The 20,285-nt window shown below is 33.4% G+C and overlaps 2 protein-coding genes across 6 annotated transcripts in view; both read right to left on the bottom strand.

Annotated features, from left to right (window-relative positions):
• The window catches only part of LOC130807036 (protein MAINTENANCE OF MERISTEMS-like), a 35,657-nt gene extending 35,530 nt beyond the window's left edge, over window positions 1–127 (bottom strand). Inside the window, exon 1 of the mRNA XM_057672317.1 lies at window positions 38–127. Within this exon, the coding sequence (XP_057528300.1) occupies window positions 38–127 (90 nt within the window). The remainder of the gene's footprint in view (window positions 1–37) is intronic.
• Window positions 128–3,974: 3,847 nt separating this feature from the next.
• On the bottom strand, window positions 3,975–19,348 carry LOC130801931 (TNF receptor-associated factor homolog 1b-like). Of its 5 annotated transcripts, none has more exons than XM_057665889.1 (13): window positions 19,201–19,348; window positions 18,451–18,673; window positions 14,659–14,770; window positions 11,526–11,614; window positions 11,129–11,197; window positions 10,912–11,041; window positions 9,065–9,223; window positions 8,293–8,641; window positions 7,280–7,392; window positions 7,053–7,200; window positions 6,112–6,581; window positions 5,851–6,040; window positions 3,975–5,544 (listed from the first exon to the last, which is right to left on the bottom strand). In XM_057665889.1, the coding sequence occupies exons 2-13, from the start codon at window positions 18,626–18,628 to the stop codon at window positions 4,174–4,176; spliced, it is 3,378 nt and encodes a 1,125-aa protein (XP_057521872.1). In that variant the 5' UTR covers window positions 18,629–18,673; window positions 19,201–19,348; the 3' UTR covers window positions 3,975–4,173. The 5 variants fall into 5 exon arrangements, with proteins under 5 accessions (XP_057521872.1, XP_057521879.1, XP_057521888.1 ...); XM_057665896.1 differs by having other exon boundaries at window positions 3,975–5,541; XM_057665905.1 differs by having other exon boundaries at window positions 6,112–6,572.
• Between the last annotated feature and the right edge of the window lie 937 nt (window positions 19,349–20,285).

Below are 20,285 nucleotides of genomic sequence, written 5' to 3'. Positions count from 1 at the left end.
CTATGTACTGTATAAGATTATAAATTATTGCACATACCATACTCTTGTAACATGATACTATGTTATGATTAAAGGTTACTATAAATATGTATACATACTGCCTCCTAATTACTATGTACTTGAACATGGTTGTAACACCCCGTAATTTATTACGTTAATATTGTAATTTTTTTTAAATAATTTAAGAAAAATACAGTGAAAAGATCACTATGCTCAGGATAAAGATGACAATGTTAGTAACTAAAATTACTATGTACTAAACTAAGTCGAGCAAAAAGTCGCCTGAAGACACCTTTCGATCACTTCGTTCTTTATTCAATATATTTTTGATAAAGATACCATTTACAATACTAAAGTAATTATTCTAATCACATTAGCTAGTAATATTTTTCCTTCTAATTGAAACTAGTAGACAAAAACAAAACAAGTTCAGCTTTCTACAACTAAAAACTTTTCCCATTGTCGAATCTTTTTCCTTCTAATTGAAACTTGTTTGGCAATGGAGCGTCTTTTCTCCTTGAAATTGGACATATCATCTAAAACTTGAGATCTTTTCTAGTTGAAATCAGATAACAACAAAGAACTTGCAATCTTAGTTCTCGCAACATGCCTCAATAGAGCCTGCATAAGAAATTATCCAATTCATTTAATTAGAGTGTCCTTTAATGTACATTTAAAAATAATAAAAAGAAGAAAATCGTAACTGCATTCAACATTGGACATTGAAAATCATTTGTTCCTTCAAAAAGAAGCATGCTTATTTAGTGGCGAATCCAAGGTTCAAACTCTCTGGAGGCCCCACCATATGGATGATTGTCTTACCCTCCACTACCCAAAACACCCCAAAATAATCAGAGAAATTGATTGTCTTGCAAAAATTTTCACTATCACAAAGGATAAATTAGTACACCACACTACAAATCTCAATCTCTACTATTCTAAATCGACCACCAAATCACTAAATCTCTCTCTCCGTCCTTGTAAATTTGTTTAAGATAATGACACTTCGGGAAACATCGTCAATTTATGACAATGTCAAAAAATAACTTCATAACAATAAGAAACAATGGGACAACATCAAAAGATGCTTCAAAACAGGGAGAAGAATAATCACAACCCCATGAAAGATATGTGCACTTACCTTCATTACCTTCTTTAATAATGAGAAAATGGTGAAATTTATATATCTTTCCTCCGCAAAATAAACCCAATAGCAAAATCAAGCACCAAACATTAAAAACCAAGAAACAAAATATCAATCAAAATTTAACCAATGGACCCTTAGAAATATAAAACCAATCAAAATCTAACTAAAATTCCCTAAATTAAGAAAATTAAAAAAATGATTGGAAGAAAATCAACAAGATCAAAACTAAAATAATATTCAAGAAACAAATCACATTCAAAATCATAACGCAGAAGAAAAAAAATAAAAAACAAGATCGAAAGCAAGAAAAAAAATCAAAAACAAGAAAAAATCAAAAACAAGATCGAAATAAGAATAAGTCCAAGAACAAACCAGATTCAAGATAGGAGGAAGAACAAAAGATCAAAAACAAGATCGAAATAAGAACAGATTCAAGAACAAACCAGATTCAAAAACAAACAAGATCGAAAATGCGGCAGAGCGAATAAAATTCTACTTGAAAATGACAAAAAAACCTTTCATGAGAGAATGAGAAAGGATGAGAGAAAGTGGAGGATTATTTTTGGATGAAGAAAGGAGGAAGATAGGAGGAATAATTGAAGATGAGAATGCACAAAAATGTCAATGAACAAAACCTAGAGAGAGAAAGCGTGGAAGATGAAAAAATAAAAAATAAGATTACAAAAGTTATTATTAGACTTGAATTGGTTAAACTTCCTTCATCTGGACGGCTGAACCGCGTGCACAAATTAAAATCATTCTGACCATTGATCTTTCATCTGAACGGCTGAAATTCCTTCTTATCCTTCTTATTCTGAGACCCTTTCTCATTTGATCTTAAATCTATATATATATATATATATATATATATATATATATATATATATATAAAATTATAAGAAACTATCTAATCTATACCTTTTTTTTGTAAAAAAATCACTTATGTAAAATTTTTTTGCAAAAAACTACTTTATATAATACATTTCTTTGTAAAACCCTGTCTTATAACGGTTTTTACCGTTTGACCGTTTAAGTTAACCGTTGACTGTCACGTGACTCGTGACGTAACCCTTAAAAGGAGACCTTCTTCATTTGAGGAACCTTCTTCTCCAAACTTAGATTTTTATTGACATTCCTGCTGTGCACCTAACCTTGCTTCTCCTCTGCTCTTCTCCCTCTTTCGAATTTCCTCCGCACATTCTAGAACCACCAACTTGCATTTTGCATATTCTCCACAATTCTTTCCCTTTATCTCAACCTTAGTAGATTTTGATTTTTATAACTATTCTCTTTTTTTTTTGTTTTCATGATATATTCCTATTGAATTTCAACTTGGAATTTGCTCATCTTAATCGAATTCTCATCTCTTATTTCATCTTATTTCATCCCTTCCAAATCCTCAATTAATACCTCAAAATCAACACCAACAAACAATGATTGCATTCGATCAAGGCTACAGCGGGCCTGTTACGGGCATGGGATGGGTACCCGTATCAGAATCCATATTTTCCGATGGGTTCAAGCCAACAGTTGCAGCAGCTTCAATATTGGAGTGAAGCATTGCGTTTGAGTCCGTGAGGGAAAATAATGATGATGAACAGATTAGGATATTGTAAATTATCCCAATTACTTTAAATTACTTGCAGCCATGGAAGCTTCATCAAATGAAGAAGAAGGTCTCCTTATAAGGGTCACGTGACAGTCAACGTTAACTTAAACGGTCAAGCGGTAAAAAGTTTTGTAAAGAAATGTATTATATAAGATAGTTTTTTGCAAAAAATTTTACATTAAGGTAGTTTTTTACAAAATGGGATATAGATTAGGTAGTTTCTTATAATTTTTTCATATATATATATATATATGTATTTGCAAATTAGAGTCATCAAAGTATTAAAATTTACAGGTTTCGACCATTTAAACTTAAATTATAATGATTGTAATTCACAAAAAGTAAAAATTAAGGTTGTAATTTCTAAAAGTGTCTAACTTTAAGGTTGTAATTCGCAAATTATTTTAATATATAACTAACAAGGATTGCAAATTGCACAATTTGCCATGTTGGTTTGTCCAATTTATTTTGCATCATTTTTTGATAATAATCCACCTTTTTTTTTTAAGGAAAAATTTTCGCAAATAATATGAGCTTTCACTAATTTTCCTACAATAATTTAAAATTTCAATTAAGCCTGAAATTTGACCTTATTTTTCCACTGCCACTGGCATACCTTATTCGTTTGTAACCGGTAGAAGAGTTCAAATATGATTGTTGCACTATAATACTTTTATCCCCTAACTTTACATTATTCACTTTATGCAGCCATCTTTTTCTTTTTTTTTCTAGCCATCTTTTTCATTTTTTTTCTAGTTACATTCTCTTTCTTTGTTTACTTCTTTCAATTTCTTCCAACCCTTTTCATTTTCAAAAGTAAATTTATTTTATGTTGAAGATGTATTCCTACGACATTCTAAATTTATTTTACTTTACATTCTAAATTGTTGATTATAGAGAAAAATCAATGCCTCTACAATATTTCATCAATAGCTGCAGGTTTCTATTTATCAGGAACAGATGCAACAAATACACACTTTTAATGTAAATGGAGACGGAAACAAAAATTATAAATACGTAATTTTGACAGAATATTATGATTATGATTGCTGATAGACATTTAGTGTGATATCTACAGTTAAGGTTTGAGTTGATTTTTAATTTAAAAAACAGTAAAAAAACAAAATTTGTATTTAAAAAGATATAATTTAAATGTAACCAACTTTAGCCAATTTGAAATTTAGTTTTGAAAATTAAATTTAAACTTGGAATTTCAAATTTAATAATTGAAAATATAACCTAAATATTTTTTTGGATAAAATTTATGGATACTACAGGCTCAGGTGGATCAACTATAAAATTAAAAGCCAATAATCCAGCGTCACTCTTTACAGATTGTTGTTTCTCATATAGATAGATTTATAACCCACCAAATTCCCTTCAATACTTGTTACCTATTTTGGCTTAATAGGGCCTCTCAGTGTCCATTTGATGACCGGAAATTATTGTAACGATTCACACCACATGCCATACTAGAGGGATCAAGAATACTATACGAATAACCATCCATCCCTGAACTCCTCGTGCTCAGTAAGGACAGATCAGCACCCAACTGCCACTGGTTTGACCCTACACTATCAATCAGACCATTCATGCAAGGCGTAGCAGGATTACCTTCAGAGATGAACTCTCTTACTGAATCAAAAGGACTGCCAGCACCATAATCCTGTTGTAGGCCATCATCAGGGTAAGTCTTTGACCTATCAAACCTTCCCAGAGAGCTTGCTTCACTCAATAAGCTCGTATTGATGGGGTGACTCGAGTTCCGATTAAAAAGGGTGGAACCATTGCAAAGACTCTGGAAAACCTGGTTCCCATGAGGAGTCCTCTCAGTAACCTGTTCATCATCAAAAAGATAATTGATGATGTCAAGGTGGGGAAACCCATCATCCATTGTATTCTGAACTTGACGCCCAGAAGTACCAGCTGATGATTCTGACGGGAAGAGTTCATGAGGCATACTCTTCATGTTTTGATACAAATCGAAGTTTGGAATATCATTACGCATTGACTGAGAATCATACATCAGTCTTCTGTCAACATCTCTCTGGGGGCTCTCCATCCATGGTTGGCCAAGAGCCTCATCCTGAGTTGCAGTAAAAGACATGCATGAACTGACTATGCTGGGTTTCATCACAGAATTTTGCAACAAAGTAGACTGCTGAGAGAACGATGTTGATATATTCACCATTGCATTAGCTGGGGGAGAGGAAAGTGAGAAACCCGAATAGCTTGTACTGAAAGAATTACCCAACATGACGTTCCTATAAGACCGCGGCACATATGGATGGGCTGCTGCTGAGGAGGGGTCAGGACCCAAGCGACCAGCAGCACTAACACAACGGGACAACGTAGGAGCACTCGAACATGCGGCTTGCACCATGGAAACAACTGAGGCAGCAGGCAAAGCTCCAGGAACTAGAGGAGCACTTGATGGCCTAGACAATCCTCCAGCCTGCTGTCCAACAAGTTTATCCGTAGGATTCAAAACTGTAAACTTTGTGGAGTCCGGTTTTGACACGGTTGCTGTATAGGATGATGCATGCAATGTTGCCTTATCAGTTTGTTGTTGCCCATTTGAGGATGTTTTTGGAACCAGATCATTGTGAGAGCTAGGCTTCAAATTAGAATTTGGCTGAACTGATGGAAATGAGGTGGTATTTTTCAGAGGGCTCTTAGATGAGTACGATGATGCCACTACTTTTTTCCGAGTTGATACTACATCATAATGGTCCTTACCACTCTTCTTGATCGGCTTCTTATGGAACAACACAACATCTTCTTCCTGCTAATCCAACACGTAATACAAAAACAAGGAATCCCACAAAATTAGGAAGTCATAGACAGACATGTAAAAATATGTAAAAATCAGATCTTCTAGCTTAAAATGTAAAACATATAAGAACAATTATCACATCAGAAAATAATCTGAGCCAAGAAAAAAAAACCTTAATTAAAATATAATTTCAAAAGTAAAAACTAATCATTTAGAGCGGCAACCAGAAGCATCACAAATGAAAGTGATGAAGAGAAAAAAAAGCTGTAATACAGATCAAACAAGAACAAATACACATTGCAATTGCAGTGCACTCACTTTTTTAACTGCATTCAGCTCTGGCCACTTTGTCATGTCCTGCAACAAAGTGACAGCATCCACAGACTCATTAGATTCAACAGCAATGCAACTAGAAGTATCGGCAGGTTCAGATGGCCGAGTATCTGCCTCATGTGCAACACTATGATCCTCAGATGTCCACGTCCCCCTAACTTGCTGGTGTTTCCCTCTACAAAATCATATACCACAGTCAAAACCTGAATGTTATTTGCTCTAAAAAAATATAGGCCAGACAGCAACCTTGATGGTGATTTCTGGTTTTTATAGTTTGTAAAGGATTTTGATCTGTAAGCTCCATTTACTACAGTGGAAGGAGCAGAATCTGTAGAGCAAGTAGAGGAGCTATCATCCATTATTGATGAATTCCTCCTATCTGTGACTCCATTCTGCACAGTAGAAATGCTGCTAATTTCACTGCCACTAGCTTCTGCAGTGGGATGAATCTCTGATGTGTCTGTGTCCCAATTAGCAGGACTCGCCTCTCTATCTTCTGAATCAGGTTGTAGCATATCTACAGCACATTCTGCAGATTCAGAGACATCAGACACATAATCCATGATATCATCCTTATCAGCCACAGTTTCAGACTCCACCAGGCCTTTCATTTCAGCACTCAGCTCTTCATGCAACTGTCTATCTTGTGCTATGAGAGCAGAGTTTTCATCCTTCAACTTGTCCTTTCCCTTGCGACTATTTCTCTTCTGCTTTCCCTTTTCCAAAAATAGAAAACAATAAGGATACTGTTACAAAAGAAAAAAAACAGAAACTGCATCTCATACATCCAAATATAAAGGATGAACGGACAATACAGAGTTCAATCAGACGAAATCTAATAACTAATTAATGTTTTCCAATAACCACAGTAACCATCGTAAACGGTAGTACAAAGAAAAAAGAAGACTGCCTCAAGTTCTCTGTAGTATATTTTCAGCCTTCCAGGGTCTCCGACTTTCTTCTCATTGATGCAAACGAAAAGAAAAAACCACATTTATCCATTCCATCACAATGCCGTAGATAATGCAAATAAAAATAGAACAAGGACAGTTTCTTTATCATCATCATCATATATAACAAACACTGTATATAGATGTTAATGTCACCAAATTTCCCGGTTACTAAAATGATTGAGCAACAGAAAAACGGTAGTCTACAAAATAAGAATTTCCATAGCCATAAGCAACCTGTTTTTTCTTTGATTTCTTATCCTTCTCGCCAGCATTGCGCTTTGCTTTCTCACTTTCAGCCAGACACTCAGCTTCCTCTTCACGAATGAGCTCCTCTTGTCTCTTTAATGCAACAGCTTCCTGGTAGGCTACTTCAATTTTGTTGCTGTAATGTGTAAAAAATTGTAAGGACCAACTAGAGAAAAGGCATATCTGAAACAAAAGTAACTTAAAAAATCTAAAACCTGAATATGTGACCAAGAACGAAAATCTCCACTGTCCTTCGCCCTAATTCTGTCAGACGCCTTTCATCACGTTCAATTGAGTCCTTGTGGAACTCCTCCCCGCCACCTCCATCCTAAGTAAAATTAACAGATTTGTCATATTTTCACAGACAACTGGGATGAGAGTTTGGTAACATAGAAGGATAAAAAAGAAGCAAAAAATCAAGAGGGCAAAGAGAATCAACAGTTCATTTCAAAACAATGTCTAATAAATAACAGTATAAAGCATTTTAAACTTAGGATATCAAATACACACAAGTACTTTCAGAATTGAGAAACAGCCAAAGCCCGTATACACTTTCAGCCAAACACATAATACATTAAAAATGTGACCATCGAAAACGACCTACTTCTACTAGCGAATATAGTGAATAAAAGAAAACCATAACTCAATATTGAGAGGCCAAGAAATAAAAATTCACGTCATGGATGATCTATCACCCCCAAATAGAATATACACTGTCCACAATAAAACAAAATAGAAAAACTTCATATGTTTAAAAAACACTTAAATACTAATTTACACAACAATGATGTCAAAGTCTTAAACGCTACACAAACCAAAACAAATCATGGAAGACCCTAACTTTAATACTAATTTACAAGACAGCAACTAAGAATATCCATTCCAATTATCATCCACATATGCTTTATTCAGCCCTATCTTTAGCCAACATCATTTGTTGCAAAAGATTGCAAAAATCATTCAAAAATTTTCAAATAGAGAAAATAGAAAGAAGCATCAAAAGAAATATGGTTGGGCTTATAAAAATAACAAAATTTTAGGAAATCACACAGACATTCAGATTAACAAGTGGTGCAGGACCAAAATTTCAAATGGGAAAAATATAAACATCAAGAAAAAATACTGCTGGGCTTATTAAAAACACATAACAAAGAAAAGTCACGCAAACTTTCAGATTAACAAGTAAAACAGAGACAAAATATAAAAAACTCAATCAAAGAGAACTCACTTTTGTGCGATTCTGAGGACCCTTGTCATCCTTAGGTGGCAATGGTTCCACAGCAGCTCTCTCAAGTAGCAATAAAATATCATCTACCAAAACAAATACATCCTTCTCTACTCGAACAACTGGGGAAGGTGTATGTTCACCCTCTGGCAATTTACCTTTTCCTTTATTAACTTTACTTTGACCTTCAAGCGCTTTCAAGCCACTGTACAACGAATCCATAACTAAAGTAGATGTGACTTCCTTATCTATGAAAAAATGCTTAACTACTACTTTTAATATCATCTCTTTCTTCTCTCTCGACATGTGGTGTCGAGTATTTTGATCCATTCCTAACCAAAACGAACAAAAGCTGCAAGAACAGATAAATACATATAAATAACAAACACGACAGAAGATATTGATAAACATTCAATTCCTTTACACATATATATATACAAAGACACAAATAACAAAGTAAAACGTGTGAAATACAATCTTTACTGATGTAACCAGTGATAAATGTTTTTGGTCCAGCCATCGGAGCTTTATATAAACACTATTCAAAAGTGAACAAAAGAGACAATACATATAAGCATTTTATTAGCAAATTTCACTATGAATGAATTAAGCATGTAGGGGGGGAGAAATCCAATGGTTGGGGAAACACTAATCATAATAAGCAAGAGAAATGATATAAAACCATGTAACCAACTTAATTGTACCAGTCATGTTTGACTTCCCTAAGTAGCCAGCAATGATTGAAGCATAAGTCCATCAATATATATACTCATACCTTGACCACCTAGCTTTGTCCTCTATCAGCTTTCCAAGATTCCCTCTTTTCTCTTCAACAAAACGCCGGCAGATTTGCTCTACATTAGTTAAATAAACCCGGACGAGTTCTCTCCTATATTGGCAATCAAGGCAACGAAATGGACGATCTGTTCTTACCCTAAAGAAGCGAAACATTATTTTCACATCAAAAAGGAAAGACTCATCCCATTAGTTGTAACTTACGAGATAAATGCTCAATTGGAAACTAAAACGAATCAGCTACGGCCAAATACAATTTCATGCACAGGTTTTAAGAATAAAGAATCCTCTTTAGAAGCTTTTGAATATTAATTACATTAGCAAGCAAAAATTTTTCAATAGTCCATCCAAGATTTGAAATCTGGAGATGTGTTTTGACAGCCCCAGCTCATTAATGTATACAACTAAAAGTGGACGTCCAGTTGATAGCAAGATTAACAAGGATGTCAGATGCAATTCAATATACAAGAGAAAGCTGAAGGTCAAATTGTGTTAACATTTACCGAGTTATAAAGTTTAATCAATAAAAATGTCGGCTAAAAATAATTTTTCAAGGATGATCAAAGCTTTGATGTACATAGTAAGCGTAAAAAAGACAAAAAAAACTTATTATAATATTTATGCCTGGAAGTTGGAAAGGGAAACCCTTGGTTTAATAAAGTGTGCTTCCAAGGTACATTTAGAAAATGGCTTTTCTAAGTCTTGACTCCACGAGATACAAAAGACGTGCACTTGTAGGCGCTTTATGCTTTTTCGCACCATGCTTATTTGGTTTTTTGGGGGAGAAAACATGTTTTAATAAAGAATTGTCTTCTTTGAAAAGAAAGGGAAAAAATGGAAAAGGGATTCGCTCTTGTTTTCATAGACAGAAAAAGAGAATAATAGAAAAATAAGGATTAAACTTAGAGCAGTGCCTCCACCACAACCACTAGGTCATTACTTTTCTATTTATACTCTAAATTTTTCATCTTTTTTCTTCTCTTCCTATGGCTTCTTGATTAATTGTCTTCTTACTTTTATATTTTTCTTTCTTTCGATAATCCTTTTCTTTGATTTTTTGTTGCTTTTTTTTCTCTCATTTCTTATTTTAATTTTCCTCTGTTTTCCATAAATAAACCCTCATTTTATTTTTTATTTATTATGTTTTCTTATAAAGAATTCTTCATTTTTTTGTCTTTGTTTGGACTTTTCATAAATTTTCTTATCTTCTTTGATAACAATGTTATAACAGTTAAAGAGAACAATGCTTCAGAATGTCGTTTTAGTGTCTTCTTGTACCATTTTGCACTATATTAATAGCTTAGTGCAATAACAAATGTTTTAGATCGTTTATACAATTATACATAAATACAATATTAATTTAGACATCAAATATGCTTTGAAATTGTTTTTATAAGCTTTTGAGCAATCAACGTGTGTCTCACCTTCGAAAATATCACGCTTACAGGCTACAGCATGCGCCTAGCGCCCATGACAACTTGCAGAGACGCGTCCATAAAAACCAAGTGTATACTTATTCTTTTTTGATTAAAGGAAAACTCATTATTTCAAATATCTTAAGCATATAGTTTCTGATTCCCACAATTCACCACATGTAATTATCAATGGTGCTATATCGTCCACAATTACCATCCTAATTCCCAGCTCCTCTATAGAATTAAAAAAGTACTAATTGGTAGTTGCCAGCCAAAATGACTACGCTAGCAAATTCACACTTACAATGATGAGCATATCATAATTTAACCAACAACTTCCATTTATGAAGCCAATAGCATATTTAATTTGACTTCCGATGGCACACAAACAGAGTGAACATGAAAATTCTACCTGAGTACTTGAACTTGGGCTTTAATGATCAGTGTGTTCTTATCCACAAAACCTTCGGACACTTTAGATAACTCCATAAATTTTTTCCACCCCCAATCATGCTCCTTTTTCCAAAAACGATGCAATGTGTCTGATAAGTTGTGCATCACATACTAAAATAAGATAATTCGTTCCAAGAACACAACAAAAAATAAACACATTTTGTAAAACGACTGACCAGAAAATTTAGATTTTTTGGGATCTTTATTCACCACAGCAATAGTGAATTGAGCATAATGAGCCCACCCTGCTCAAAAAAATAAAACAATTAAACAAGCAAAGCTCGACATATTTGTACAGAAAAAGGGAATGAGGGAGCCAGGGCAATGAAACTTTAGTTTTAAAAGGTGCGAGGCACCCAAAGGCATCAAAGGTCCCTAGAACCTAGGCTCTAAACATCATATACATGTGCTCTAATGCGTCCTAAGGCGCTTGCATTAGGCTCTAAAAGTGCATGGAGATGCTTGCCTCATGGCACCTAGCCCATTGCCCGCCAAGGCACTCGCATTAGACGCATGTAGACGAGCTTTTTTAAACTAATAATGAAACACTAATGCGAGATAACTGAAGCATACCTGGAAGAAGCTTATCATGATTAGCAACACAAAGAAATAAAGAGAGATGATTGCACACATCACAACCTTGAGGGTAGATTAAGATGTACCTGCCACAAAAAAAGGTGTTATAAATACATGGAATCCAATTTCACTAAGCCAAACACAGTCAACTTCACAAAGGCTTCCATAATGTGAAGCATAGGTATTTTCAAACCTTAATGCCATTTACATGAAAGTCAACTTTGTACGCCACAAGTCACACGTAAAACAATTTAAGCATAAGAGCAAAGTATGGATTGTTTCAAGGCAACCCATAGAAAAATTGAAAAACATTGAAAGATTAGCTTCTCATAATCCAAATGGAATGACTCAAAATCGATAAGATATTTATAATTAAGATACAGATAATCGAACACTAGGAGAGAGAGTAGAATTGTCACTTAAGCAAAGAAATTGATTTAGGGGTGAACCCTAAGGTCCCTATCATACACAAATGATATTAAAAATTCAAACCATAATGCAAAAACAATACTAGATCGCATCAGGTTGCAAAGGTTTTAGAAAATAAAACGATATTTTTCATGGTGTAAAGGTGTAAAAAAGGATTGTTTTAAGAAATATCTCATGATTTTGATCCATATGTGGCGCTACAATCATCGCATCACTCTTGTTACCACATCATCGATTGTTACCGCATCCCAGCGTGTTGTTACCAAAATTCCAACCATTGTCGTATTTTTCCACAATGTTCCATAAGAAACATATAAATGCAACACTAAAGTCTTATCGTAAAGTCCCAACAACATGTCAAATGTCAATTGCACAAACAAAAAGAAATCAATACGAGAAATAGCTTCGTAACAACCTTTATTCCAGGGAAGTCCCAATGTAATACTAATAGGTATTACAAGAAACGAAATTAGATTGATACAAGAAATGAAAACGAGAAACGAGAAACATTATTTTAATGTTTCAAAACTTAAAACATCTTGTCCAATATATAGGGCCATAATGTTGTTCAAATACATTGATGGTGTGGTGTGGGTGGTATGCTTGAGTTCAGGAAGTTTTGTAGACCGAGACCAAAATGCTATCACCAACGATTCGAATTGTGTTTTCATATTGTTTGTTTTGGTACAAACGGTACAAAATAAAACACAGTACACAAAAACATTTTATGTTTCACAATACCATTGGCCATTACTAAAATAATACTAAGAATATCAACTTTAATAAACATCCACATATATTTATCTTCGTTCACTCTTATCTATAGATATGCTCTTTAAATCCCTGTCTTTCATGTCATTAAACCTCTTGTTTCTAGAATGTCTTTTACGTCATCTTCAATACAATCTTCGGCCTATGACCCTTGATAACACCAGATACTACATACCAGTTCTATTTTATGTTTAGTTGGAGTTCTTGTGTTCTTTAGATGTTTTGTGGATAAATGAGCGATTTATATGGAATTATACGAATTCTAAAAGCTTAAAAACATATAATTAGAATTGGAAGAAAACTTTGAAAGCAAAGGAGCAAAATAAGGCCCAAACTCAATTACCATCCATACCCTTCGAATATACCAATATAGCATGGAGACCATTTTCTTAGCAACACATTAAAATGAAAATAGCTTCATTGCCTGAACACTCAATTGGATTTCATTAAACCTGGTCGTGCATATTTGATTAAGACCCTGTCATGCTTCAAATATCCGGTTGAGTATTACAAATGCGCATACTTAGTCAACTCCGTGTTTGTGTACATACCCTATGCCTAATACCCAACTAACTGGGTGTAGTGGTAAGAGGTTTAGGTTTCCTATCTTTTAGCACTAAATTGATCTTTAATAAAATAATAAATCACTTGTTGTCACCCTTTTTCTTAAGCCTTTTTGTGAGATCTGATAATTATACTCATATCTTTCATCCAAATCTAATTAAGAAAGTTATCATACCAAGAGTTCCATTCGAACTTACCCCACAACTAGTTCCCGAAGTAGATTCGATATAGATCTTCTCTCTAGACACGAAGTCATATAGAAAACTCCAATCAACACAATAATGCAAAATGCAGCAGTGATAATCATTGCAAAATGACATTGAGGTGACCGAGAACGATTTTGGAATTAACATGGTCTAAATTTAGTCGATTTTTGCACTATGCTTCACCATGCCTCTTCTTCTAAACTCCTCAGAGAGTGAACCATCAATTCAAATAGTGCACTCGTGACCAACTTTGCACATGACGAAATCAACATATATACTCTCTTATTGTCTCCAATATCTACAAATCCACAACTATACTTTTTATTTTCATTTCAAATTTTGTATCCTAGAATATGTCCACGCACACATCTTAACATATGTATCTCAACTTCTCGTCTTCTCCTATTTCCCTACAATGGTTTCTTATTCAAGAAGAATCATATAACGTTGTTGATTAAAAGACATTGTGGTAAAAAAGTCCCTTTAATCCTAGTTACACACTTCCATAGATTATTATTAGGGTAACTAATTTCTATTGAGCCACCCACACTCAATCTTATGTTTTACGTATTATACATCTTGATCCTTGAAATATACATCAAAAGTACTTTGGAAGTCTTGCTTGGAGGATATTCATTTGTCTCTAACATTACAACAATTATGTTATAATTGGATGATCTATTATACCAAAACATTTCATATACTATGTCTTATACTGAATTATTTTGAACTCTTTGATTTAAATTTTCCCTCTACATATTCAACTTAACACTAGCCTCAGATCTAGTTGCTCTACTAATATAATGTATAAGCCAACATGCACTATAGAACTTCTCCTTGAATAGAGCCACAGACTTATTATCTCACTTAACATTGAACACAGCTCAAAGCATGATTTAGACATAGACCAATTACAATCAAAATCTTCAATTTCTCCTCCACATGTCCTACCATTGCTTTATACATCCTCATACATAAATGAATACATAGGTATACTTGTGAGATCCTTTCTTTGTCATAAGTCATAAGCCATAACCCACCACCATAGTACTTCTGTAGTACTTTGCCATTCTTCTCCAAATCAACAAAAAACATGGGCGCAAAGAAATAAAGATAATAAAAATAAAGTTCAAGGTAACAGCCAAAAAGTGGAAACTAACCATTTGTAGCCACCAACTTCAAATACTTTACTTCGAAGCTCTCTCTTGTTGATATTTGGAAAGTCATCAATCGTCCACGTGTGCGTTCCATAAAGATCCACTGGTTTTGGCTCTACAAGATAAAATAAGAAAACTTATGTAAGCTAATCGAGAAAAACTTGATCTAAAAAGTACAATTTGCATTTTTGATGAATAATGCAGTGTAAAATTCACTCTTTTGCTCCAATGGGAAATCGACAAGTTAACTAAACCAAAATAGAGGGAGATCAATATCATAAAAGAAATAAGAGTACCAATTCCATGTGAATGAATGCAACAAGAACCAACTATCAATGATCAATCCATACACAGAATATGCTAGATGTAAGTAGTGTGCACCCTAAACCCGCATAAATCATGAAAAAAGGAGTATTCAAGATTTGAGACTTCAGCAAGTTATTTGATCCTTCTAGATAATCATTCTAGATGACATTATAGTACATAGTAGCTGAACCCCCAACAAGAAAAAGGGGAAAAACTGAATGCCAAAACTTTGAGTCCTCTTGAAGTTTATTGTCACCTAAAAGATCTAATAGGCTAATGAGCACATCCACTTATTTGTCCATTGTAGTTTAAGAATACTTCTTTATGAAATCATTAAGAATACTACTAAAAGAAAACGTCGTTTTAAGAAGTTGAAGATCCAAAGGCAATTCTTGCTAGTTATTTAAAGAAGGAAAGGGTTTCCAAAACTTTCTTCAAATTTCAGTGTCACGAAGAAGGAAATAGTACAATACCAAATTGAAATCACTCACAATTCATCCATCTCAAAGATATAGAAAAGATTTGTAGTCCATATAAAATAAGAAAATTTAATTCTATAGGTATGAAATTTCTCTCTTCTGCTTTAAAGGTTTCAAATTTGATTTATCTTTCAAAAGTTTCAACTTTTAACTTAATTTCCTTTGATGTTTTTGACCGATAGCTTGGTCAACGGGTCATCTTCAACCTTTTTTGATTATAAACCACTATTTACAAAAAAACACAATTATAAAACAATTAGAGTGTTTTCTGATCTTAAACAATCAAAAAAATTGACCAAATATAACATTTGCTTCCTTCCACTTTTTTCCTTCTACTTTCTTCCTTCTTGATGGTTGGTGAACTCAATTCTTTTTCTTTTACATTTTCTCACTCCATCAAAAAAAATGAATTTGCATAAAAAAGGATGAATTGACCAAAAAGGGAAAATATTACAAAAACTAGATTGGTTATAATCTCCAACCTAGCGCAAAATGGTTGTGCCTAACACAAGCCGCCCAACTACTTAATCAACATTACTCTCATACTTTCCTTTACTCTCACTGCTACTCTATACAAAATATGCCAAGCTAAACTAGCTAGACCTTTATGCTAACCCTCAAAAACTTTTGTGTTCCTGGGAAACCAAATCCCATAGATCATCCCTGTCCAACAAGTGACTATAAGCTTGGTTGTATCTGATGTTTTCCTATTAAGCTTAGTCATATGCTTAATTTCCTCCTGAAGAGTGCACTCGATCAGGGAAGCAGGAAGAAAGCTAAAAACATGATCCCTGACCTCTTTAGCAAAAACACAGTCAATAAGAAGGTGTTGAAGATTTTCTTCTTCTAGTGAACAAACCACACACCCAGTGTCGCACTCCTCCATCCATTTCTGAATTCTCGTTTTTGTTGGGAGTCTATCATGTATCGCGAGCCAAGTGGTGAAAAGATTCTTTGTCATAATAAATCTCCACTCTCAATTTGGGATATTCTCACACATTTTGTGATAAATCGCCTTGATGGAGAACTTTCTTTTTACCATAGCCGAATCCCACCCGCCCAGCTGATTCAATAACTCCTTCTGCTTAATGATTTTTTTAAAGGTCCATGAGGCATGAATTGGAGCATTGTGGGTAGCAACATCCATATTATTCAAGTAGTACCTATGAACCTATTTGGCCCAAAGGTTGTCTTTTTTCCTATTGATATTCCAAAGGTGCTTCAAGATAGTGGTTTTGTTCCACTTGTATATGTCTCTCAGATTAAGCCCCCTTTGTTCACTGGAAGAATGGTTTATCCCAAGCCACATGAGCTTTCCTCAAAATACCCTTATAGCCCGTCCAAATTAAGGAGCAACAAACACTCTCAAGTCACAACCATTTTCCAATAGAAGATTTGAGCCCAGAAGTTTTTCATACCCCTATGACAATTTTTTCATAGTAGGGGATTTTTTTATCACAGATAATGGATTTTTAATTCCACTATGAAATAATTAGCCATTCTTTTACTACCTTCAATTAGCTTGCTTTAAGGAGAATTTTCAAAGAACTAAGTTTAATTGAAAAAAAGGAAGTTTAATAATTCCAATTGACAATTTTTCATATTTAGGCCAATATTATAAGGATTAGAATTCTGCTGAAATAGAATCAATTCCAATTTCAAACTCTTCCACTTCACAAACCCCTTATCTTCAAAGATGGGACCCAAGATAACAACAATACCAGCTAAAATTTTCCTTAATCCCCCTCTTTAATTTCAAACTCAAAACCCCCTTTTCCCCATTTTTTTCTTTAAATGTGTAAATACAACTTTTACACAATCTAGCGTAGAACAACTAATTACATTGGCAAAGGCTGGAATTATATCAGCCAAGTTTCTTAAAGATTGACCATATAACAATCTTCAAACAAATGTACAAAAAAATTCACACAAAGAGGAAGTTGAAGAAATCAAAGAGAGAAAAAAAAGGTAACCTGAAATTCCAGGTTAAGAAAACTGGAACATGTTAAAAAAAAAAGCCTAGTAGATACGAAAGACAAAGCAAACCCTATCTTTTGCTTGAGGGAATTTTTTAATTTACATGTTGAGAGCTAGACAATGTGAAAAAATACTTAGCAGGCAAGAATTCTAAATTTTTTTATTTTAACACGACACGTGATAGGTACAAAAATTACTTCTAAAGAAGTTTTCAAGTCAATTAGTCGCTTCCATACACTATTCTAGAAGAAAACAGAAAGCCATCTAGTGAAGCAAATCAATCCCTTCTCATTGATTGACACATCCTAAAGCAATGGCAAGGAACCCCGGCAATTTGGTACAAAATTTAAGAAGTTTGTAGCCTTTTCCAAAGGTGTGTTAAGCACAATACTAGATTCCAATGGAACTTAAAGAACTAAGAAAAGTGATACCCATGTTCTCCATTAAAAAAAATATGTTAACATTCTCCTTTTTCCCTTAATAATTTTAGTCATAACATGAAAATTTTCTTCTAACATCATAAAAAACAACACAAATGACTAAAATGGAATAAAATAATCGAATCAAACATCCATGTCAAACGAGTATTAAACTCTTTCAAAGCATTCTAGCACACCAGTATGTGCGGGGAAAAGCAGGATGCCCTGTGAAGCATTTCAAATAAAGGAGTCAAATAAGATTAGGCTTAAGTTGTTAAGTAAACACTTGTAAGTTAGTAAGACCCAAGTCACAAGCATTCCAATCCCATCTCAGCAAGATTAATTAGCTTCTTCCTCGGCTAGTCCACTCAATAATATGCAACTAGCATATCACTTATCAGTAACAAGGAAAATTATCCACTTTAACAAGCACCAATGGGATAGAGCCAACACCATAAGACCTAAGCCACGAAAGTTAACATCGCAAAGTATATGAGCTTTATTCACAACTTTGCATTCCTTTGAAATGGTATTGTTATTAGTTGATTGAACAGGAAAACAGGGCACAAAAAGAAGGTCGTGAATCAAAATAAGCCTAAAAAGCTCTAAATTACCTCCATCATCATCACTATCATCAGTATCCCAATACAGAGGTGAGGTTGAAGGGGTACCATTCTCAACCTGGTCGGAAGACCTCCACTCCGCAACTTCACTTGTTTTGCATTGTTGTGCACTCGACAATCCCTCCAACGAACTTCCACCAGCAGAATCCTCGGTAACACTTGCAGACATATCTCAACCTTAAACCCCTTTGTCTATACACTTTCAGCTCCTCCACTACAATAACATAGGCAATATCATCACATAACAAATAAATCTTCAGGCACGGTAGACTAGTAAAAAATATCAGCATTAACACTGTTATGCACCAAAATCACAATACAGATAATCAGAACATCAACAAAAGATAGATGACAAATTTCATCAAGTGATAGAAATAAACCACAAATCAAAAATCAATCATTTTAAAAAAAAATAATGCAACAGCAACAACAATAGCAAAACAACAACTCAAAGGCTACAATTATTAGTATAAAAAAAAACAAGAAACATTTGCATGTATGAAAAAATACAGAAGCAAAACCGAAATTGACCAAAAACATGGGTAAAATCAGAATCAATAACACAAAGAAAGTCGGGAAATAGATTAGAAAAGAATATGGATCCTAATATAATTGCAATAGCTTAAAAACCCTAAAGACTCGAGGATAAAATGATTGAAAGGAAAAGAAAGAGAGCAAGGAATTAGAAGTTGAAGGAAGAAGAGTGCTTAGTAAAAGTTGGATCGATTAAGGAATACGAACCTGAAACGTTTCAGACGAGTTTTATCGGACAATTTTTAGGGGAATTCAAAGAGAAAAGTATGAATAATAGAGAATTTGGGATTTGAGGTCGATGGGAGCTGCAGCGCCAAGGCACACCATTTTACTTTTTTTAATTTTTGTTTTTTTACTTTTTAGTATTCTAATATTCTAATTCTAATATCTACTTGTATCTAACACTAATTCTAATTCTAATTCTAATTCTATTCTATTCTATTCTAATTCTCATATAATTAAAAGTGTATTTTAAAAAGATATTTGTGTACTGTGTAATTCAAAAAAAAGTGAAGATCCAACAATTTGCATTTAGTGCAAATTAATTATTAGAATTTTTAATTATGAGGTAATAATAATATAACGTAAAATTTAGTTTTAATTATTATTGACCGCTTAGCTTGTTACACTGAAACGAAAAAAATTATGCAATAGAACAAATACAATAAGAAATCAAATTTGTAAATAATATTGTAAGAAATCAAGTGACATACAATAAGTGATAATTTAGTCATTGCCTCGTAGTAAAGATATGACTTATTTTGAAGTTTAGTTAGTAGAAAGTGGAAACCTTTTTTTTATACCTGAAAGTTATACTTCAGTTTATAATCTTAGGACTTTATATTTTAATCATTTAACTAATTTTTTAACCTAATAAAAAATTTGAAATTTAATAAAAAAAAATTTATAAACTTAATCCACAATTATGCACCTTCCAATTTAAAAAGTAGTGCAAAGTTACTTAAGTGGAAAATGAGAGAATATTACAAAGGTGCACAATATATTTAATATAAACTGCATTTATATAAAACTTACTCGCTAACAACTATCTCACATAGCTATCTTATGTTGAAACATCCTTAAGTTAACACAAAAATACATATTTTAAATGGAAAAAAACATTATAGATAGCAAAGACTAATACAAAGTAGATTATATTTATCATACAACTTAATGTTGTTAAAATCGAAATTCTACTTAAAATCGTTTACAGAGGTAGAATCGAATTGTGGAATCGCACAATTCTACAAATAAACTTAAATATATTAAAATATATAGTATCTTATTATTAT

This window comes from Amaranthus tricolor, chromosome 2 (assembly GCF_026212465.1).
Source record: "Amaranthus tricolor cultivar Red isolate AtriRed21 chromosome 2, ASM2621246v1, whole genome shotgun sequence".
In the NCBI taxonomy this organism is placed as follows: Eukaryota; Viridiplantae; Streptophyta; class Magnoliopsida; order Caryophyllales; family Amaranthaceae; genus Amaranthus; species Amaranthus tricolor.
This window is presented reverse-complemented; position numbering and strand designations above follow the sequence as displayed.